Source organism: Heptranchias perlo, chromosome 19, assembly GCF_035084215.1.
Source record: "Heptranchias perlo isolate sHepPer1 chromosome 19, sHepPer1.hap1, whole genome shotgun sequence".
Classification (NCBI taxonomy): domain Eukaryota; kingdom Metazoa; phylum Chordata; class Chondrichthyes; order Hexanchiformes; family Hexanchidae; genus Heptranchias; species Heptranchias perlo.
The window spans coordinates 31,796,432-31,820,228 of NC_090343.1; the positions used below are offsets into that span (position 1 = coordinate 31,796,432).

A 23,797-nucleotide genomic window follows, 5' to 3' on the forward strand; every position below is an offset into this window, starting at 1 on the left:
AACTGAACATTGAAGTTTTTTTTAAAAATCACAGTTTTCAGTTCATTATAATGCCATTAAACCCAGTCTGTACTCTGATCTGTATGTAATAAAATCTGAATATTTTATCTTTATAGCCTTCAAGCCAGATTTTTTTTCCAGACAAACATAACAGTGACTATATTGTATGTAAATATATTTGAGAAGGGAAAAGGCTGTTGTCCTTTACAGAATTTTTCAGAGTTTTTGTGAAAGTGTCCCTTCTGTTTGTAGTCACATGACCTGCCACAACCATTTGCACTAGTGTTAATGTTACATTAAATAGTTACTTTAAGGCAAAGACCTTCCTTTTGATTTTACTACTAAAATTCAAAAACCTGTTTTTTTTTCTCCCCCCTCCCCTTCTCTCAACTCTTCCCTCCCCAAACATGCACACAAAAGTCATCACTTTGTATACTTGCATATGTGGCTAGCTTCAAGAACTTGCTTTCTCCAGTTCTGAAAACATTTTAGAATTGCAGTGCATAGCCAGGTGCTCCTAGCTTCCTGTAGCATTTACTAGTTTGCATGAAGCATATAAGCTTTCATACTGATTTATAAGTATACGAGTTGACAACCACCCCCACCCCCAGCATTGCTCATGAATAAAAAGTAATCTTCCTGTAATTCACGTCTGTCTTTCCCCTCCCCACCCGCATATGTTCTCTTGCCGTCTTTAACTCTTCAAGCTTGTCTTTTTGTTCTGTTTGCCCTTCTATATATCTTCCATTGTCTCTATATGCCTCCGACATGTTACCCACTGATTTATTCAAGTGATGCGTTTCATCTTTTTGCTGAGTTAAAACTGTACGGGAGTTTTCAAATGTACATAAACAGCGAGTCTTGATAATGAGAAAAATCTTGTATTCTTTCCTTTCCCCCCGCCGCCGACCCCCACCGACTCAAAAAAAAAAGTTTGAGGTGTTTCTTCCAGGATATTTAATTGGCAAGACTGACCATTCAGAGAGCATGGCACAACTTCTTGTTTGTATTTACCTCCCTCACACCCTCTACATCCAGGTTGACTGAGGTAGCAGTCTTGAGCTCTGTTATGGGAACTGCTCACAGTGACACTGATGCATTCTGCGAACTGTAGTCCACTACCAAGTTGAGCCTCCGTAACACCAGAGAAAGTAAGGCAAGCTTCAGAGGTGCAGCAAAACCAGGGCTATAAACATGGCTGGGTGAAAATCAACATGACTGCTGAGAGGAATTGCAGGACATTTTTTTTTGACCAATTCATTTTTAATTAGCAGTTTTAGAATTTTTTTGGCTGATGCATCTGATTGCTGTTTTCTGGTTAGTAATTGGTAGCCTTTCCTACCAATCTAAACAAATGGAAATGGTTTTTGATTGATTCGTATTTAGTTAATGGAATATTTAAGTGTCAGCACAGCTCAACTGGTAGATCTCTGTTCTGAGTCAAAAGGTTGAGTTCAAGCCCCAATCCAAGCTGACACTTCAGTGGAATACTAGTCAAAGGTGTTGCCTTTCAAATGAAACATTAAACTGAAGGTTTATCTGCCTGTTCAAGTGAATTTAGAAAATTCCTTGGTATTCAAAAACGAGCAGTAATTTCTCCCAGTGTCCTGAGCAGCCGATTAACTGATCATCTCATTTATTTGTGGGATCTTGCTATGGATAAATTGGCAGTCATGTTTGCCCACAACGGTGACAGTGTCAAAAGTAATTAATTGGCTGTGAAGCACTATGGGACACTGTGAGGATGTGACCAGGTGTTATCTAAATACAAGTTCATTCTTAAGTTAATAGAAATTACTTGAGCCAATAATGTGACCGACTATAAGGTGTGTCCTACATATGCCTGCAGGACACTGGACTTTTAATTTTCTAGGTATATATGTGGGGGCAGTTATGATTAACAGTAATAAACGCTGTGGATTTCTATTGCCTTGTACTGGACAATTTTCCTTTTTGAATTTCCATTCTGGAAAATATAGTGCATTTATGAACTTTAGGTTTCAATTTTTTTTTCTCATTTCCCCATCCCCAAAAAATCAAGGCTCAGATTTTCTTCTGATGCAGGCCTATATTATTCCTTCAGATAATCCAGGACTTCTGTAGTAATCCAGAATTCTGTAGGATTTGTGCCCTCATTCAGACATTCATCTCATGAAGTCCATGTGTGATTTTAGATATGTCATCTGTGCAAACAAGTTCCTGCTGTGAAAAAGTAGAAGTTTCTATGGGTGGATTGCATTATTTTTCCACTGACCCAAGATGGAAAATAATGGGTCTCAGATCAGCAGAAATTCCAACCCTGAAATTGGATTGGCACCTTTTTAGTTTGTTAGGTCAATGATCAAATAATGTTGGCTTAGTTGGTAGCACTCACCTGAGGCCAACGGTTATGGGTTCAAGCCCCACTGATGTGAGCATGTAATGTAGCTGACGCTTGAGTGTGGTACTGACGCAGTGCTCCATTGTCGCAGTTGCCATATTTCAGATGAGACATCAAACAGAGGCCCCATCTGCAGGTTCAGGTGAACGAAAGATCCCATGGTCTATTCATGTAAGACTATAGAAGAGCAGGGAGTTCTCTGTCTTGGTCAATATTCATCCTTGAGCCAACATAATCAAAACAGATTAGTTGGTCATTTCATCTAATAAGTGTGGTACTTTCCTATGCACAAATTAGCTGTGCATTTGCCTACAGAAATGATTACACTTCAAAACTAATTAATTGGCTGAGATACATTTTGGGGTGACCTGTTCCTCTGTCTATGGTTTTTAAAATTTAGTTTAATTGACTTTCCATCACCAGTAAGCTTTATTCTCCTCCCCTCCACCCCCCCCCCCCCCCCATGTCCTACATGTATGTTTTATTTCAAAAAATCAGTATCCAGTAGATCTTGGTTATAATGCATTATTTATGATACAGCTAAATGCAGTTTATTTAGACAACTCTAAATAGTCTCACTCACTTCATTGAATAGTGCTGCTTTTTCTTTAAATTAAAAAAAACCTGTGTTTTGTGTACTATTTACATTTGAAATTCCTGATTCCATTGCAATATCAGCGTGGAATTTGCAAAAAAAAAACGCGAGACTTAGGAGGTGGAAATATGACCTGATACTCTGTTTAAAGGTCACCTTCTGTTGACTGAGCCAAATGCCCTTGCTTTTGCTTTTGAGATTTCTGAATTTTTTTTAAAAATTAAAACTTCCAACTTGGTTTTAAAATTCTGCTGACTTTTACTTTTTACTTTGTTTATATTCCTATTTTAGCTGTACTGTTGGTCATGAAAGGGAGGCACATGCAATAAAGCTGATCCCAACTTGTGTTTTGATATGGTGGTTGTAAGTAAACAGCACACTTTATGGTATCTGACAACCTAATTGTCTAAATCAGCTTTCTGAAGGGAGCTATAGAATCTTTCCAGAACTTGCTGATTGTCATTGGGGTACATGTCCATGGGTGCCATTCTTAGAACATAAGAACATAAGAACATAAGAAATTGGAGCAGGAGTAGGCCAATCGGCCCCTCGAGCCTGCTCCGCCATTCAATAAGATCATGGCTGATCTGATCCCAACCACAAATCTAAAGAACACAAGAAGTCGGAGCAGGACCCGGCCACATAGCCCCTGGGCCCTCTCCGCCACCCACAGGGCATTGACCGATCCGAACTCAGCTTCATGTCCAATTTCCTGCCCGCTCCCCATAACCCCTAATTCCCTTTACTTCTAGGAAACTGTCTATTTCTGTTTTAAATTTATCTAATGATGTAGCTTCCACAGCTTCCTGGGGCAGCAAATTCCACAGACCTACCACCCTCTGAGTGAAGAAGTTTCTCCTCATCTCAGTTTTGAAAGAGCAGCCCCTTATTCTAAGATTATGCCCCCTAGTTCTAGTTTCACCCATCTTTGGGAACATCCTTACCGCATCCACCCGATCAAGACCCTTCACAATCTTATATGTTTCAATAAGATCGCCTCTCATTCTTCTGAACTCCAATGAGTAGAGTCCCAATCTACTCAACCTCTCCTCATATGTCCGCCCCCTCATCCCCGGGATTAACCGAGTGAACCTTCTTTGTACTGCCTCGAGAGCAAGTATGTCTTTTCTTAAGTATGGAGACCAAAACTGTATGCCGTATTCCAGGTGCGGTCTCACCAATACCTTATATAACTGCAGCAATACCTCCTTGTTTTTATATTCTATCCCCCTAGCAATAAAAGCCAACATTCCGTTGGCTTTCTTGATCACCTGCTGCACCTGCATACCAACTTTTTGATTTTCTTGCACTAGGACCCCCAGATCCCTTTGTACTGCAGTACTTTCCAGTCTCTCGCCATTAAGAAAATAACTTGCTCTCTGATTTTTCCTGCCAAAGTGCATAACCTCACATTTTCCAATATTATATTGCATCTGCCAAATCTCCGCCCACTCACCCAGCCTGTCTATATCCCCTTGCAGGTTTTTTATGTCCTCCTCACTCTCTACTTTCCCTCCCATCTTTGTATCATCTGCAAATTTTGATATGTTGCACTCGGTCCCCTCCTCCAAATCGTTAATATAGATTGTAAAGAGTTGGGGACCCAGCACCGACCCCTGTGGAACACCACTGGTTACTGGTTGCCAGTCCGAAAATGAACCATTTATCCCAACTCTCTGCTTCCTGTTCGATAACCAATCCTCCACCCATGCCAGAATATTACCCCCAATCCCGTGATTTTTTATCTTAAGTAATAATCTTTTATGTGGCACCTTGTCGAATGCCTTCTGGAAGTCTAAATACACTACGTCCACTGGTTCCCCTTTATCCACCCTATACGTTATATCCTCGAAGAACTCAAGCAAATTTGTCAGACATGACTTCCCCTTCATAAAGCCATGCTGACTTTGTCCTATTAAATTATGCTTATCTAAATGTTCCGTTACTGTCTCCTTAATAATAGACTCCAAAATTTTACCCACCACAGATGTTAAGCTAACTGGCCTATAATTTCCAGCCTTCTGCCTACTACCCTTTTTAAATAACGGTGTTACATTAGCAGTTTTCCAATCTGCCGGGACCTCTCCTGAGTCCAGGGAATTTTGGAAAACTATCACCAAAGCATCCACAATCCCTACTGCCACTTCCCTCAAGACCCTAGGATGGAAGCCATCAGGTCCAGGGGATTTATCCGCCTTGAGTCCCATTATTTTACTGAGTACCATCTCTTGAGTGATTTTAATCGTATTTAGCTCCTCCCCCCCCGAGAGTCCCCTGTTTGTCCAGTGTTGGGATATTCTTAGTGTCCTCTACTGTAAAGACTGAAACAAAATATTTGTTCAGCATTTTTGCCATCTCCATGTTTCCCACCATTAATTTCCCGGTCTCATCCTCTAAGGGACCTATGTTTGCCTTAGCCACCCTTTTTCTTTTTATATAACTATAGAAACTCTTGCTATCTGTTTTTATATTTTTTGCTAATTTCTTTTCATAATCTAACTTCCCTTTCTTAATCAATCCTTTAGTTACTTTTTGCTGTCTTTTGAAGAATTCCCAATCTTCTATCCTCCCACTAAGTTTGGCTACCTTATATGTCCTTGTTTTTAGTCGGATACTATCCTTGATTTCTTTACTTAGCCACGGGTGGCTGTCATTTCTTTTACACCCTTTTTTCCTCAGTGGAATATATTTATTTTGAAAGTTGTAAAATAACTCCCTAAATGAACACCACTGCTCATGTACCGTCTTACCCTTTAATCTATTTTCCCAGTCCACTTTAATCAATTCCGCTCTCATACCATCATAGTCTCCTTTATTCAAGCTCAGTACGCTTGTTTGAGAATCAACCTTCTCACCCTCTAATTGGATATGGAATTCAACCATGTTGTGGTCGCTCGTTCCAAGGGGATCCTTAACTAGGACATTATTAATTAATCCTGACTCATTACACAGGACCAGGTCCAAGGTTGCCTGCCCCCTTGTAGGATCAGTTACATACTGCTCAAGAAATCCATCCCTGATGCACTCAATGAACTCGTCCTCAAGGCTGCTCTGCCCAATTTGATTTGTCCAGTTAATATGATAATTAAAATCCCCCATAATTATGGCTGTTCCCTTATTACATGCCCCGACTATCTCCTGATTAATACTTCTTCCAGCAGAGTTGCAACTATTAGGAGGCCTATATACTACGCCCACTAATGTTTTTTTTCCCTTATTATTCCTTATCTCCACCCAAACTGTTTCATTATCTTGATGCTTTGTCCCAATATCATTTCTCTGTATTACAGTGATTCCTTCCTTTATTAACATAGCCACCCCACCTCCCCTTCCTTCCTGCCTGTCCTTCCTGATTGTTAAATACCCTGGCATATTTAATTCCCAGTCGTTGTCACCCTGCAGCCATGTTTCTGTAATGGCCACAAGATCATACCCATACGTAGTTATTTGTGCCGTTAACTCGTCCATTTTATTACGAATGCTACGTGCATTCAGATAAAGAACTTTCAAATCTGTTTTGTGACGCTTAGTTCCTGCTTTTTCCTTTTTTAACACTTTACCTATTACTCCATACCTTCTGTCCCTTCCTGCTACGCTTTCCTCTCTCTCCCTGCTCAGGTTCCCAACCCCCTGCCACTTTAGTTTAAACCCTCCCCAACAGCACTAGCAAACACTCCTCCTAGGACAGCGGTCCCGGCCCTGCCCAGGTGCAGACCGTCCGGTTTGTACTGGTCCCACCTCCCCCAGAACCGTTTCCAGTGTCCCAGGAATTTGAATCCCTCCCCCTTGCACCATTCCTCTAGCCACGTATTCATTTGAAATATCCTCCTATTTCTACTCTGACTAGCACGTGGCACTGGCAGCAATCCTGAGATTACTACCTTTGAGGTCCTATTTTTTAATTTACCTCCTAACTCCCTATATTCTGCTTTTAGGACCTCATCCCCTTTTTTACCTATATCGTTGGTGCCTATGTGCACCACGACAGCTGGCTGTTCGCCCTCCCCCTCCAAAATGTTCTGTAGCCGCTCCGAGACATCCTTGATCCTTGCACCAGGGAGGCAACACACCATCCTGGAGTCTCGGTTGCGGCCGCAGAAACGCCTGTCTATTCCCCTTACAATTGAGTCCCCTATCACTATAGCTCTGCCACTCTTTTTCCTCCCAGCCTGTGCAGCAGAGCTACCCGTGGTGCCAGGAAGTTGGCTGCTGCTGCCTTCCCCTGATAAGTCATCCCCCCCAACAGCATCCAAAGTGGCATATCTGTTTGAGAGGGGGATGGACACAGGGGACCCCTGCACTACCTGCCTGCATCTCTTACTCTTCCTGGTGGTCACCCATTCACTTCCTGCCTGTATACCCTTTACCTGCGGTGTGACCAACTCGCTAAACGTGCTATCCACGAGTTTCTCTGCATCGCGGATGCTCCACAGTGAGTCCACCCGCAGCTCCAGCTCCGAGATACGATCGGTCAGTAGCTGCAGGTGGACACACTTCCCGCACACATGGTCGGCAGGGACACTGGTAGTGTCCATGACTTCCCACATCTTGCAGGAGGAGCATATCACGGGTGCGAGGTCTGCTGCCATGACTTGCCTTAGCTGAGTTACCCCTTTTAAATTACGTTGAAATTAGAAAATGTTAACTATACTAGGGACCTAGGTTCACTAAAAAAAAACACTATCTGCTATAAAACCTGCAGATCTTCCCTTTCTTATTACTTTACTTACAGTAAAATGGTAGAAATACTCACCTGAACCTACTCACCAATCAGCTGCCTCCCCTGTGCCGCGTCACTTTCTGACTGGTGACGTCACCCCGAACTGCCGCTGGTCTCAGAGTCTCGCTCTCAGAGTAAGCTCTGGTCTCGCTCTCTCCGCGCTGTTTAAATCCCCGCTCTGGTCTCGCTCTCTCCCGCCGCTCACCGACTGGACTCTCGCTCTCTCCGCACTGTTTATATCTCCGCTCTGGTCTCGCTCTCTCCGCGCTGTTTTTATCCCCGCTCTGGTCTCGCTCTCTCCCACCGCTCACCGCTCTCAGGTCCACTACCGCTCTGCAGGAAAAGCAAGGCAAAGCAGCACCTCCTTCCCCCACTTCACCTAACTCCCACACGTACCGAACTCTCAGCACACTGTGTAATATCATGAGTTTAAATGGTGAATGTTGGGAAGCTATTTAACTGTGAAGGGAACCATAGCTGACCTGAATCTTGCCTTCAGCTGACCTCCCCACACAATCCCCTTCCAACATGAGTCATTGGTTAGCAGCCTGAAGTGAGAACTTTGATTTTTTTTTGCCTTTCCTTCTCCTAGCCCAAGGGATAAGACCAATTGTATTGCCCCCAACTAAAATAAACTATTGTAAACAATTTTACAACACCAAGTTATAGTCCAGCAATTTTATTTTAAATTCACAAGCTTTCGGAGGCTTCCTCCTTCCTCAGGTGAACGTTGTTGGAAAGTCCATCACCGGCATCTCCACATCATAAAATAAACTAAGCCAGCGTGGACCAGGAATGGAACTGAGAAACCCCATGGCCTGTATTGCTTGATAGAAAGCTGACCCCTGCAATTTATCAACTATTTAATGATTAACCCTTTTGTAGAAACATAACTTCTGCTCACAGTATTGAAAAAAGTTGAAACTGATTTCAGGTGTAGTGTTATTGCTACAATGCTTGAATATCTGTGGTCTGTTTGGTGACTAAAGAACACAAGAACTTTTTGAGATCCAGTTGGCGACAAGTAGTGTAGAAAATACCCCATGGCATTTACATAGATTTACATGGAATGTACAGCACAGAAACAGGCTGATCAGCCTAACAGGTCCATGCTGGGGTTTATGCTGCACACGAGCTTCCTCCCACCGTGCATATTTAACGCTATCAACATATCCTTCTATTCCTTTCTCGTGTTGATCTAGCTTCTCCTTAAATGCATCTATGCTACTCACCTGAACTACTCCTTGTGGCAGTGAGTTCCACGTTCTAATCACCCTGGGTAAAGGAGTGTCTCCTGAGTTCCCTGTTTGACCCCTATTTATGGCCCCTAGTTCTGGTCTCCTCTGCAAGTGGAAACAACATCTCTATGTCTATGCTATCAAACCGTTTCATAATCTTAAAGACCTCTATCAGGTCACCCCTCAGTCTTTTTTCTAGAGAAAAGAGCCCCACCCAGTTCAATCTTTCCTGATAGGTCTAATCTCTCAGTTCTGGTATCATCCCAGTAAATCTTTTTTGCACCTCCTCCAGTGCCTCTATATCCTTTATAATACGGAGACCATAACTGTTCACAGCACCCCAAGTGTGGCCTAAGCAAGGTTCTATAAAAGTTTAACATAACTTCCCTACTTTTCAAATCCATCCTGGTAGAAATGAACCGCAGTGCTTTGTTTGCTTTTTATATGACCTTATTAACCTGCATCGCTACTTTTTAATGATTTGTGTATCTGTACCCCGAGATCCCTCTGCTCCTCTACCCCATTTAGACTCTTATCTTCCAAGGAGTATGTGGCCCCCTTTATTCTTCCTACCAAAATGTACCACCTCACTTAACTATATTCAAAATTCATTTGCCAATTACACACTAATCCTGCAAAATTATTAATGTCTTCCTGTATTTTATCGCAGTCCTCCTCGGTATAAGTATACTTCACCCCCCACCCCCCCCCCCCTCCAAATTTGGTGACTTCTACAAATTTTGAAATTGTGCTTCCGATTCCTGAGTCCAAGTCATTTGTGAATGGTGAGCAACAGTGGTCTCTGTACCGATCCATGTGGAACACCACTTCCCACCTTTTTGCCGTCTGAGTAACTATCTTTAACCCTACTCTCTTCTGTTTTGTAGCCAGCTTGCTATCCATTCTGCTACTTGTCCCCTGGCTCCACATGCCTTGAACTTAGTCATGAGCCTACTATGTGGTACCTTATCGAAGGCCTTTTGAAAATCTAAATATATTACATTTACAGTATTGCCCTTGTCTACCCTTTCTGTTACTACTTCAAAGAATTCAGTAAGCTTGGTCAAGCATGACCCTTCCTTGTGAAATCCGTGCTGACTATTCTTTGTTATATTTTCAGTTTTTAGATGTTTTTCTATTGCATTTTTGAGTGAGGATTCCATTATCTTGCCTACCACCGATGTTAAGCTAATTGGTCTATAGTTCCCTGGACTTGTTCTATCTCCTTTTCAAATATAGGAATCACATTAGCTGTCCTCCAGTCCTATCCACCCAGACCAGAGGTTTTTGCCCCTCTAAGTTTGATTAGTATATGTTTGTAGAATACTTTTTAAAATATATTCCTTGATAATTTAATTTTATAGTTTCTCTTTGTCTTCCTAATTGTTTTTTGACTTCTTTCCTAACCCTTTCATATTCCCTTTTGTCATCCCCTCTTGTTGTCTACGTGCTTAGTGTATGCCTTTTTCTTTAGTTTCAATTTTTCCCTTATTTCTTCATTCATCCATGGTGTGTCATTATTGGCTAGTTTGTTCTTGCTTTTTAGCGGGACATATTTCTCCTGGACTCTCTTGATCACCGTTTTAAATGTTTCCCACAGCTTTTCTGTTTTTGTTCGTAATTTTTTCCAGTTAATTTTCCCTAGTTCCATTCTCATCCCCTTAATCAGCTTTTTTCCAATTTATGACTTTGGTCTTCGTCTTATGTCTCTATCTTTATCTTAAACCTTTTTATGTTGTGATCGGTGTTACTTAGATGTTCTCCTATGCTTGCTTCTCTTATCTGTTCTGGTTCATTTCCCATTACTAGAAATAGCAGTGCTTCCTCTCTTGGGCTTTTTACCTACTGGGTAAGAAAGGAGTCCTGCACACATTGTAAAAACTCCATTCCCTGTGCCTCTTCACCTACCTCTTCTTGCCAGTTTATTTGGGGGTAGTTAAATCTCCCATGATTATTATTCTATATCCTTTACTCATTTCACCTATTTGCTTACATATTTCTTCCTCCACCTCCTTTCCACTATTAGTTGGTCTGTAGTATACCCCTATTAGTGTGATCAATAACTTCTTATCTTTTATGTCAATCCATATGGATTCTGTTTCTATCCTTCCGTTAGTTTTGTCCCTTTTTGCTACTGCCATTGTTATCTCTAATTAGTACAGTTACTCTACCCCCTTCCTTCCCTATCCTTTCTGATTATGTTATAACCTGCAGTATTTAGTTGCCAGTCCTATTCTTTACGTAGCCATGTTTCAGTTATTCCTACTACATCTGGTTCCTCGCTACAGATTATTGCCTCCAGTTACTCTGTTTTATTTTGGATGTTGTATACATTGCTGTACAAGCAGTTTAATTCGTTATTCCTTTTTACTTTTTTTAAGTGCTTTTATACTTCGGTTTTATAACTGTGTATTTGTTCCTTGACCATTTATCTTTATTCCTTACCCTGGTCTGGCCTTTGCACTCTTCTCCTGTTACTTTTATGTTTAGGCTTTTGGTTCTGCTTCCAGATCCCTATGTGTGATAGGATTTTTATTTCCAAAGCTAGTAATCTCAATGTAATTGAAAAATTCAAGCAGATGTTTATAAAGCAGGTGGTTTATATAGTGAGTATTTTTAATTTTTAAAATAGTTGAAGTACATTGTTTTCACAAGGTATTGTCACCAGTTTATATTTAGTTAACTCACTGATGTTCCTAGTTCCTTCTAATTAGTTCCATTACATAATAAATTAAGATATTTCCAAAAAAAGTTTGTTTTTTGGAAGATGTGGGTGTTGAGGGCTAAAAGCTTTTAATAGAAAGTGGATCACATGGAACATTACTATGCATTGACATGTTTATTCCTCCATTGTCACTTTGCCTATCTAGACCAAAGAAACCAGGGAAATTTTGCACTTTCATTATACCACATGGCCTGATTTTGGAGTTCCAGAATCTCCTGCTTCATTCCTTAACTTCCTTTTCAAAGTGAGAGAATCTGGCTCACTGAATCCAGAGCATGGACCTATTATGGTTCATTGCAGTGCAGGGATAGGACGCTCTGGCACTTTCTCGCTGGTTGATACTTGCCTCCTCCTGGTAAGTAGCTTTGTAATGTTTTACACTGATTTCTTATAGAATTCTGGACTGGGTCTAAAAGTGTAATTTGTCTTTTAAACAAAAACCGTGAAATACTGTGAACAAAAACTCTTATTCCTGACTGCACATGTGGAAGGAAATTTGTAAGTCAAATGATAAAACTTCTCTTCCTAGAACCAAATAATTGGCATAAACAAAACAGCTGAGTTCCTAGCAGCACATCATGCTTCATAATTCTCAGAATAAGTACAAGGTATAATTATCTGCTAGGAAAGCTCTTAAGAAACCCTAGAGAAAATGAGATAAACAACTTGGATAGTAGCTACTTAAAGGAATCACTTCTGTTTGGGAACTCATCTTTACTAAAGGCAATTAATTTGTTTTGTTTCCTGACTGTTACCTCTGGAGAAAGTACTGCTGCTGGGTCAGTATTTTGGCTTGTGAATATTTATTTCTGCAAAGAAGTTGTCACTCTAGCTGTCACATTTTGTTACTGGTGGAAAACAGTTGTTTTTTTTTTAACGTTGATGCGCAGCCTGAAATTTACATATGTTTTACTGACCTCTAATTTGCCGTTGGAATTTAAAACTCAAGTTACCTGATTTCCACAGGAAGTATTTGAGCAGTGGCCTTAAAGCGACAGGCCCTTTAGCAGCTAAACATTGCAACCCAGACAGTAACTAGGACACACATTCACTTCAGTTACTACCTGGTTTGCCACATTTAATGTAGATGTATATTTATAGTGGCCAATTTTGAAATTAAAACTCAGCAAAACACTGCATGCAAATTATTCAAATGCTCTTTTTAGGGCATTGACCAATGTAGTTGAGATTGATTGTGTAACTTCATATTTGAGTGGTTCACCCCCTTTTCTCCCACCTCCTCTTCCCCCCCCCGCCCCCACAAATCCCCCATCCTCCAATTCTAGTAGCTTTTTAAGCTTGTAACACATGTTATACAGCAAAACTATAACAAGCAATAAGGAAACATTGATGTCCCAAAGTGGTCAAACAGGAAAGATTGGAACTGAGAAACTCAACTGTGATTTTCCTTCTTTAATACCAGCGTTTGACCTTTTGACAGATGGACAAGCGGAAAGATCCTTTGTCTGTGGATATTAAACAAGTTTTATTAGAAATGAGGAAATATCGTATGGGACTCATCCAAACAGCTGATCAAATGCGGTTCTCCTACATGGCTATTATTGAAGGGGCAAAATTCATTATGGGAGACTCCTCTGTACAAGTAAGCACTTCAACTTTTGTTCATTGATTTGATTGTCAACAGTAAAGAAAGAACTTAGATTTATATAGCGCCTTACACGTCCTCAGGATGTCTGAAAGCACCTCTCACCGAACAATTTTTTTGAAGTGTTACATAGGCAAATACAACAGCCAGTTTGTGCACAGCAAGATCCCACAACCAGCAAATTAGATAATTGACTATTTTAGCGGTGTTGGTTGTGGGATAAATGTTGGCACTTCACTGGTTGTCTTTGAATAATGCCATGGAATCTTTTACTTATACCTGAACAGGCAGACGGCATTTCACTAACAAATTATCTGAAAAGCAACACCTCCAACAATGCTGCACTCCCTCAGTAGTGCACTGTTAGATTACTTGCTTGAATCCGGAGTGGAGCTTGAACACACAGCCTTCTGACACTAGCCCAAACTGACAGTAGAATTTACCATCGGTTTCTAAACCATCATAATCAGCAAAAGTCAACAAAACCTAATATTTAGTTGTTAATATATTGATATAGAAGGAAACTTTAAATACTTTGGGTTTTCAATAATGTGTAGATGCGTGTAAACCATATGACTTATAGTAATATGTGTAAAATCCTTTAATAAATATTTTATCCATGTGGCAAGCCCTGTTCTACACAAGACAAGTGACCTGCTGAAAGTGCTCTGTGTCTATGAAGCTGCCTTACTGAGTAAATTAAATGGCTAGCCTCTGCTCAATATTTACTTCTGTGGCATGGCAGAAGTGAAAACTCAGCATATCTGGCATAGTGGGCCAGAATTCTACACTCTCAATTGGTTTTACATCCATCCAAGAATATGGAATGATCATACCTTTCTATAATCTCGCCCTCTCGCCCACCCACAGTTGTAACAGTCTTAAATGAAATGAGTTTGGACAGCCTTAACTATGTTCCTAATTGGCATCAATCCACAGCACAAAGCTGCCCATAACTTGACATGAAATGGTTCTGATTTAACAGTCTCACTTGAGGCACAAAAATGACTGGCATGGTAAATGGAAATTTCATTTTGGTTTTGTAGAGGATGCTGGCTTGCAGTTGGGGTTAATGTACCTTGTTGGGGAAGATGATTACCATGGATGCAAAAGTGGAAAAAGTATTCCAAGCACTGCTGCCTTTACCTTTATCAGCATGAAATCCATCCTCCTTTGATATGGCACAGTGATGTCAGTATTGTATTTGAAAACTACAAAAAAAAAGTGACTGGCTGCTCTCCAGATGGCTGGGTGGGTTAGTTAACGGTGTGTTGTGAATGGAGCTTACGGAACAGGAAGGTCCTGAGTTCAGTCCCTGAATGCATAGTTAGCTGGTCTCAGCTGAACGAGTAGTGGAGCCATTAAAATTAGCCTGATGTGTTGAGCCAGGGAAGAGAAAAATCAGTGGTTTCTGCACCTGATTCCTGCTGGAAATTCCATGTCTTTAGATATCTGGTTAGAACAGGATTAGGCTGAGCTGTGCTGCCCCCACTCTCATAATGCATACTGACTACGTACAAGCAAGATGAATAGCTGCCTGTGATGGACCTTAATGCAACATAAAACAGTACTTTCGGAGAGATGAGGAGAAAATAATTTGAATGAACAGCCGACTTGATTTCCTTTAAAACTTTGCTTTCTTCTAAATTAAGGAACAATGGAAAGAGCTTTCTAATGAAGATCTTGAGCCACCTCCAGAGCATACTCCTCCACCCCCGCGGCCTCCGAAACGGGCAACTGAGACGCCCAATGGAAAAACACCGGACCAAAGGATATGCTTTACAGACCCAGATGATAGAACATGTGAAGACAAAATGGAAGAAATCCCTGATGGCAAAATGAACCAACTTACCAACTCAAGAGTGGAAAGGTATTTATAAAAACTAATCTACACTCACCAGCTATAGTAAAACAACTTAAAATTATGCAAGTGACTAAGGGTTTTTATTCCACAAGTCATTGTTCTGCATTTTGAGTACACCCTCACATGTACATTATTCAAATTTGATAGATGTTTGCAGGGGGGAAAAAAAAGTTTAAATTACTGGTGCATAGAAGTAAGTGTGTCACTGAAACTCCTAAAAGGTGCTTTGAGCAGCAATGCCTGCTAATACATCTCTTCCTAGCTCAGCTATCTGACTGACCTTCCTGAATTTAGTTAATCATTGATCAACAGCTCTGCATTGCAACTACCAAGAATGTCTGTTGTTTGAAAGCCTCAGCTGAGTTGCGGGTAGACTGCGAGAGTCATTGAAGCAATGTACTGTATTTGAGTCCAAAATGACAGTTGATACATTCAATAAACAGCAGTTATTTAAAAGTAAATGATTTAACTTTTTATACTGTTGTCTTTTAAATCAAAAGTTGTGCTTATTTTTCCACCTGAGAAAGTAATCCATCCATTCTTTATTCATCCAAGATCATCTTGGGAAATCAGGTACTTGTAGCAGGGAAACTTGTTCAGGCCACAATAAGATTCAGTTTATGCAGCTACAGCTGCCTTATACTGGAATGGGTGACATTGCACCAGATACTCCCTTTTTTGCATTTTTTTTCATTCATTCAAAGCTGTAGGAATCACTTATTTCGTGAGCTGCCAGTTGGGCCTAGGGCTGATGATTAAGCAGCAACTTGAAACGAGGTGAAAAGCAAAAACAACTTGTCAGAGTATAAAAATTGCTTCAGTCACATTTGTTTCTAGTTGAAAGTTTACTTAGTGTTGTTCCCAATGGTTGGTTCAGCGAGTTTATCCAATGAGTAAATGGGCCATACTGACCAAGACAGTCCCAGGTTCAGTCTTTGGTCTGTGTTGGTGCAGATGTAGTGATGGGTGGGGCACTTCAATTGGTCTCTGCATCCCTGGGTTAGGGAAGGAAAAGGGAAAATATTGGTCTGCGCGTGTGTCTCAATTACTATCCAGCAGTCCCTGCTTGAAGTGCAATTGTGTGGACATCTGGGGAGGATAAGACTAGGCTCGGCTGTGATGCCCCCATGGTTAGTACCCTGCTGAAAGACCGTGATTTAACTACACTTTCAACACATTAAAAGTTCAAAACCACATTTGAATTTCTCCGTAGAGGATTTTCTCCCATTGCTTATTTTTGTAGTTGAGAGGAATCTATGGAATTTTGTGACAAAAGTTTTGGGGGAAAAAAACAATAGCAAATCAATTGCAGCAATATACTGTCTTGCTAAAATATTTTTCAATGAGTATTGTTACTTTAAATGGTTCTGAAATAGACCTGTGCAATATTTGTTTTCCAGCTAATGGTCACAGAGGAGCAGAAGTGTACAACACACTTTTTCCTTCATAGCATTCTTTTCTTAATTATCTGAACACTTGTATTGCTGTGCAAGTCAAATGAATAGTTGACATGTGGCAAGGTGCACATTTTCAGTAGTGATGACTATAAACCAGTTTGTAATTATGGTCAATTTGGTTTATATTTGCTGAGTGTTCAGAAGTGTCATTATTACACAGGAAATACATAGATATTCTGAGAAACTCTTCACTTCCCTGCCCCCTTTTTTTTAAAAAAGCAATATACAGAGTGGCCCTCTGTCTGCAGCAGACAAGCAAAAACCAATTATTAAAATTATGATGGAAGTCTGCAACAAAACCACTGGACACTTTGCAGCTCTTCATTTCATCCTGTGTACATCAACTTGAATTGTTCTTCCATCTTCCTACCTCCACACCCCAAAAAGCTGTTTATATCAAATGTTTGCTCTCTGATGGACGAATGAGCATCATGGGTTTTGTAATTTTTGGGGGATGGGGAAGGAAGAGAAGAAAAAGGGACATTTCTGTGAGGATTTTATATATTTGACAGGATTGAAAGGGCTAATCAGATGTGAGGTGTCATCTGTTCAGCTTGATCTTCTATACAATTCTCTGCATATATAGGACAAAGTTCTGAAGTATACAAAATAAAAATTGCCTGTCATCAAACAAATGTTACATAGAATCATAGAATGGTTACAGCACAGAAGCAAGCCATTCGGCCCATGGAGCCCATGCCAGTTCTTTAAGTTAAACATAAGAAATAGGAGCAGGAGTAGGCCAATCGGCCCTTCGAGCCTGCTCCGCCATTTAATAAGATCATGGCTGATCTGATCCTAACCTCAAATCTAAATTCATGTCCAATTTCCTGCCCGCTCCCCGTAACCCCTAATTCCCTTTACTTCTAGGAAACTGTCTATTTCTGTTTTAAATTTATTCAATGATGTAGCTTCCACAGCTTCCTGGGGCAGCAAATTCCACAGACCTACCACCCTCTGAGTGAAGAAGTTTCCCCTCATCTCAGTTTTGAAGGAGCAGCCCCTTATTCTAAGATTATGCCCCCTAGTTCTAGTTTCACCCATCCTTGGGAACATCCTTTCCGCATCCACCCGATCAAGCCCCTTCAAAATCTTATATGTTTCAATAAGATCGCCTCTCATTCTTCTGAACTCCAATGAGTAGAGTCCCAATCTACTCAACCTCTCCTCATATGTCCGCCCCCTCATCCCCGGGATTAACCGAGTGAACCTTCTTTGTACTGCCTCGAGAGCAAGTATGTCTTTTCTTAAGTATGGACACCAAAACTGTATGCAGTATTCCAGGTGCGGTCTCACCAATACCTTGTATAACTGCAGCAATACCTCCCTGTTTTTATATTCTATCCCCCGAGCAATAAACGCCAACATTCCGTTGGCCTTCTTGATCACCTGCTGCACCTGCATACTAACTTTTTGATCTTCTTGCCCTAGGACCCCCAGATCCCTTTGTACTGCAGTACTTTCCAGTCTCTTGCCATCAAGATAATAACTTGCTCTCTGATTTTTTCCTGCCAAAGTGCATAACCTCACATTTTCCAATATAGTATTGCATCTGCCAAATCTCCGCCCACTCACCCAGCCTGTCGATATCCCCTTGTAGGCTTTTTATGTCCTCCTCACTCTCTACTTTCCCTCCCATCTTTGTATCATCTGCAAACTATCTGCATCTGCAAGTTAGTCCCATTCCCCTGCTCTTTCCTTGAAGCCCTGCAAATTTTTTCCCTTCAAGTATTTATCCAATTCCTTTTTGAAAGCCACAATCCACCATCCTTTCAGGCAGCACATTCTAGATCATAACTACTCGCTGTGTTTAAAGAAAAAAGCTTTTCCTCACGTCGTCTTTGGTTCTTTTGCCAATCACCTTTAAATCTGTGTCCTCTGGTTCTCGACCCTTCTGCCAATGGGAACAGTTTCTCTTTATTTACTTTATCTAAACCCTTCATGATTTTGAACACTTCTATCAAATCGCCTCTTAACTTTCTGTGCTCTAAGGAGAACAACCCCAGTTTCTCCAGTCTATCCACATAACTGAAGACCCTCATTCCTGGAACCATTCTAGTAAATGATCAGTTCCATATGTCCAGTGAAGGCAAATGTATTTAAAATAGTCAACCTTGAATCTAAAAAATAACTTGCATTCCTCCTTATACATAATCAAATGTATGGATAGATAGGTACTCCTTCTATGGCACCATCAGGATCCATTGATCAAACTTTAAGCAAATCACTCCCGAGTTCATTTAGGCTTGGAGAGTTGATTCACACTACCGCAATTTGATGAGTTCTCAATAACTCATTAGTGTAATGATGTCATGGTGTTGCAATGTTTGCTTGGTGATTCATGACATCGCGACACAGTGCACAAAACGGTTTGGGTAATATTAGCAATTAAAATATCTTTCACATGATTAGGAAGCTGGAGAACAATTTGAGATGTTTAAAATTTCTACCACCGTCGTCGTGCAGAATGAGCTGACGAACAATCTTGCATTTATATGGTACTCTTCACATTCTTAGACATCCCAAACTGCTTCACAGCCAATGAAAAGTGTAATTATTTGTTTTCTAGGCAAGTATGCGCAAAGACAACAAATGAGATGAATGACACTCTAAGCTCTGCTTCAAGTTGCTGCGCATTAAGCGAACACAGCAACTCCAGGTGTTCAGATGTTTGCTTATTATTAATCTGTTTTGGTAGTTGAGGGATAAGAACATAAGAAATAGGAGCAGGAGTAGGCTGTGCGGCCCCTCGAGCCTGCTCTGCCATTCAACAAGATCATGGCTGATCTTCGACCTCAACTCCACTTTCCTGCCCGATCCCCATACCCCTTGATTCTCCTAGAATCCAAAAATCAATCTATCTCAGCCGTGAACGTATTCAATGACTCAGCATCCACAGCCCTCTGGGGTAGAGAATTCCAAAGATTCACAACCTTCTGAGTGAAGAAGTTCCTCCTCACCTCAGTCTTAAATGGCCGACCACTTATCCTGAAACTATGCCCCCTAATTCTCGACTCTCCAGCCATAGGAAACAACCTCTCAGCATCTATCCAATCAAGCCCCCTCAGAATCTTTTATGTTTCAATGAGATCACCTCTTATTCTTCTAAACTCCAGATTATAGGCCCATTCTACTCCATCTCTTCTCATAGGACAACCCTCTCATCCCAGGAATCAATGTAGTGAACCTTCGTTGCACTGCCTTCAAGGCAAGTATATCCTTCCTTCGATAAGGAGACCAAAACTGTATGCAGTACTCCAGTTGAGGTCTCGCCAAAGCCCTGTACAATTGTAGTAAGACTTCCTTACTCTTGTACTCCAACCTCCTTGCAATAAAGGCTAACATGCCATTTGCCTTCCTAATTGCTTGCTGTACCTGCATGTTAACTTTTTGTGTTTCTTATATGAGAACATCCAAATCTCTCTGAACACCAACATGCAATAGTTTCTCACCATTTAAAACATATTCTGTTTTTCTATCCTTCCTACCAAAGTGAATAACCTCACATTTCCCCACATTATACTGCATCTGCCACCTTGCCCACTCACTTAACCTGTCTATGTCCCTTTGCAGACTCAGTGTCCTCCTCACAGCTTACTTACCCACCTAGCTTTGTATCGTCAGCAAACTTGGATACATTACACTCAGTCCCCTCATCTAAGTCATTAATATAGATTGTAAATAGCTGAGGCCCAAACACCAAATCTTGCAGCACCCCGCTAGTTACAGCCTGCCAACCTGAAAATGACCTGTTTGTCCCTACTGTCTTCTGTCCGTTAACCAATCCTCTATCCATGCTAATATATTACCCCAACCCCATGAGCCCTTATCTTGTGTAACAACCTTTTATGTGGCACTTTATCGAATGCTTTTTGAAAATCCAAATATACAAATCTTGGTCAGGACACCAAGTGAAATCCCTGTTCTTGATGTAGGTTCAAGCCACACTCAAGGATTTGAGCACATGATGTGACATTTCAGTGCAATACTCAGTGTTGCATTGTTGGAGGTGCTGTCTTTCAAATGAGATGTTAAATTGCGGAATTAAGGGACAAGAATTTTTGAATTGGGACTATCCCAATTAAAACAAGGTAGTGAATGACTGCACTGATGGTATTTATGATATTGGCTTTCCCTGAAAACAGTTTCTCAGAAAACTTGTGTCCTCGTTATAAGCTTAGACTTTCTCATTTATATGTTTTGGGCTGGAGCCGAGTTTTCCTGTTGCAGCAGGTTTACCATGTGGAAGATGCTTCGGTGAATTATTTCTAATTCAAATTCTAATCTTGGAACATTTTACCTAGTGTTATAATTCAGGTTTTTATGGGACTACCTTCTCCCTCTGTGGATTAACAGCAATTCCTGTAAGTGGACATTATCCCTTTTATCCTTTCTATAAACTACCCTTAGCAGCAGCCCTTAGTTGAAGATTAACAGTTATCCTCCAAACAATTTAACTTGGTCATGTGCATACAAACAAGTTTTTAGTGTCTTTGGAATGCAGGTATTGAACACTAACAAGTTTTTACAGCCTACGGTCACTAATGTATGCTCAAAATACTAAAGCTACAAAGTATACAACTTGCATATGACAAAATTTCATAATGGATCTCAAATGTCCTTTTTAATAATATCCTTGGGTGGAATATTGGAGACACTTTCAAAGCTTAAAAAGACAAAGGCCGGGTTACTGATGCAACAAATTCAATTGGTTTTCTATTCTTTCTGGTATTAGCATAACATGATGTATCACTCGACATTGGGAGTGTCACAGGGCCTTCGTCTGATCACATTGCCAGGATTTTGAAACCTAAAGTCCTGTTACAAAGCTCTTGGGTGCCACAATCCAATTTCCAGTTAATTCTTTTGCACTGTAGTTTTCAGGTAACCTTAATAATGCTACTTATATGTGTATCATTAAATATATTATGCAAGTGACATCCGAGACAGAATTCAGAGAATTGCCCAAAACTGTCTGTCAAAAATGCAAATATATATAATTGAGCAAACCTGATCAGACGACACAAATGCGAGGCAATCTAAGATGAGTTTAGACTGCATGTGTGTAAACGCAGGTAGCGTGGTAAATAAGATTGGTGAGCTGCAAGCTCAAGTCAACACGTGGGACTATGTTATAGTAGCAAAAACAGAGACCTGGCTCAAAGTGGAGGATTGGGCACTTAATATTCCTGGCTAAAAGGTATTCAGGAAAGATAGGGAAGGAAAGAAAGGAGGGGTGGCAGTATTAATCAAAGAAACTATTATAGCACTGGAAAGGGATGATGCAGTTGAGGGGTCAAAGACAGAATTTATTTGGTTAGAATTAAGGAGCTATTACTGGGTGTGTACTATTGGCCACCAAATAGTGGGAATGAGATAGAGGAGAAAAATTGCAGGCAAATTACAGAAAGATGCAAGAACTATAGAGTATTAATGGGGGACTTCAATTATCCCAGTACAGACTAGGGCAGTAACAGTGTAAAGAGCAAAGAGGGGGGAGGAAATCCTGAAATGTGTACAAGAGAACTTTCTGGAATAGTGTGTTTCTAGCCTAACCAGGAAGGAAACAGTGCTAGATCTAGTTCTGGGGAATGAAGTGAGGCAGGTGGAGTTTGTTTCAGTGGGGGAGCATTTGAGCAATAGTGATCATAATATTAGGTTTAGAATAGTTATGGAAAATGACAAGGAACAATCAAATGTGAAAATGCTTAACTGAAGGAGGGCAAATTTCAATGAATTAAAACGATCTTGCCCAGGTGGATTTGATTTGCAAATTGGTACTCAACAGTAATTGAACAATGGGAGGCTTTCAAGGAGGAGTTGGTTCGGGTATAGAGTAGACACATCCCTACGAGGGGGAAAGAAAGGGCATCCAAAGCTAGAGCTCCCTGGATGACTAAAGAGATAGAGATTAAAATGAAACAGAAAAAGGAGGCTTATGACAAATGTAAGGTCTATAATACGTAGAGAACCAGGCTGCATACAGTAAGTACAGAAGAGATCTAAAAAAGGGATTAAGAGGGACAAAGAATGTGAGAATAAATTAGAGGCTAACATAAAAGGAAATCCCAAAGTCTTTTATAAACATATAAATAGTGGAAGGGTGGGACCAATTAGGGACTAAAAAGATCATCTTGTGGAGGCAGAGGTACTAAATGAATACTTCACATCATCTTCATGAGAGAAGAGGATGCTGCCATTATAGCAGTAAAGGAGATAGTAATGATATTGGGTAGGATAAAAATATAGAGGAGGTACTTAAAAGATTGGCAGTACTCAAAGTAGAAAAGTCACCAGATGGGACGCATCCTAGGTTACTGAGGGAAGTACGGGTGGAAATTGCGGAGACTTTGGCTGCAATCTTCCAATCCTCCTTAGACATGGGGACGCTGCTGGAGGATTGCAAATGTTACACCCCTGTTCAAAAAAGGGGAGAGAGATAAACCCAGTAATTATAGGCCAGTCAGCCTAATGTCGGTGGTGGGAAACTTAGAGACAATAATCTGGGACAAAATTAATTGACACGTAGAAAAGTATAGGCTGATAAATGAAAGCCAGCATGGGTTTGTTAAAGGAAAATCGTGTTTGACTAACTTGATTGAGTTCTTTGAAGTAACGGAGACAGTTGATGAAGGTAGTGCAGTTGATGTGTATATGGACTTTCAAAAGGCATTTGATAAAGTACCACATAATTTAGATAAATGTGAGGTGATGCATTTTGGTAGATCGAATCGGGCCAGGACCTACTCCGTTAATGGTAGGGCGTTGGGGAGAGTTATAGAACGAAGAGATCTAGGAGTACAGGTTCATAGCTCCTTGAAAGTGGAGTCACAGGTGGATAGGGTGGTGAAGAAGGCATTCAGCATGCTTGGTTTCATTGGTCAGAACATTGAATACAGGAGTTGGGTTGTCTTGTTGAAGTTGTACAAGACATTAGTAAGGCCACACTTGGAATACTGTGTACAGTTCTGGTCACCCTATTATAGAAAGGATAGTATTAAACTAGAAAGAGTGCAGAAAAGATTTACTAGGATGCTACTGGGACTTGATGGTTTGACTTATAGGGAGAGGTTGGATAGACTGAGACTTTTTTCCCTGGAGAGTAGGAGGTTTAGGGGTGATCTTATAGAAGTCTATAAAATAATGAAGGGCATGGATAAGGTAGATAGTCAAAATCTTTTCCCAAAGGTAGGGGAGTCTATAACGAGGGGG

General features: G+C 40.7%; 1 protein-coding gene across 1 annotated transcript in view; it reads left to right on the top strand.

Moving 5' to 3' along the window:
- LOC137335289 (tyrosine-protein phosphatase non-receptor type 1-like) overlaps positions 1-23,797 on the top strand; it is a 121,144-nt gene that overhangs the window by 90,205 nt on the left and 7,142 nt on the right. Inside the window, exons 6-8 of the mRNA XM_068000588.1 lie at positions 11,804-12,013; positions 13,100-13,261; positions 14,917-15,134. Of these exons, the coding sequence (XP_067856689.1) occupies positions 11,804-12,013; positions 13,100-13,261; positions 14,917-15,134 (590 nt within the window). The remainder of the gene's footprint in view (positions 1-11,803; positions 12,014-13,099; positions 13,262-14,916; positions 15,135-23,797) is intronic.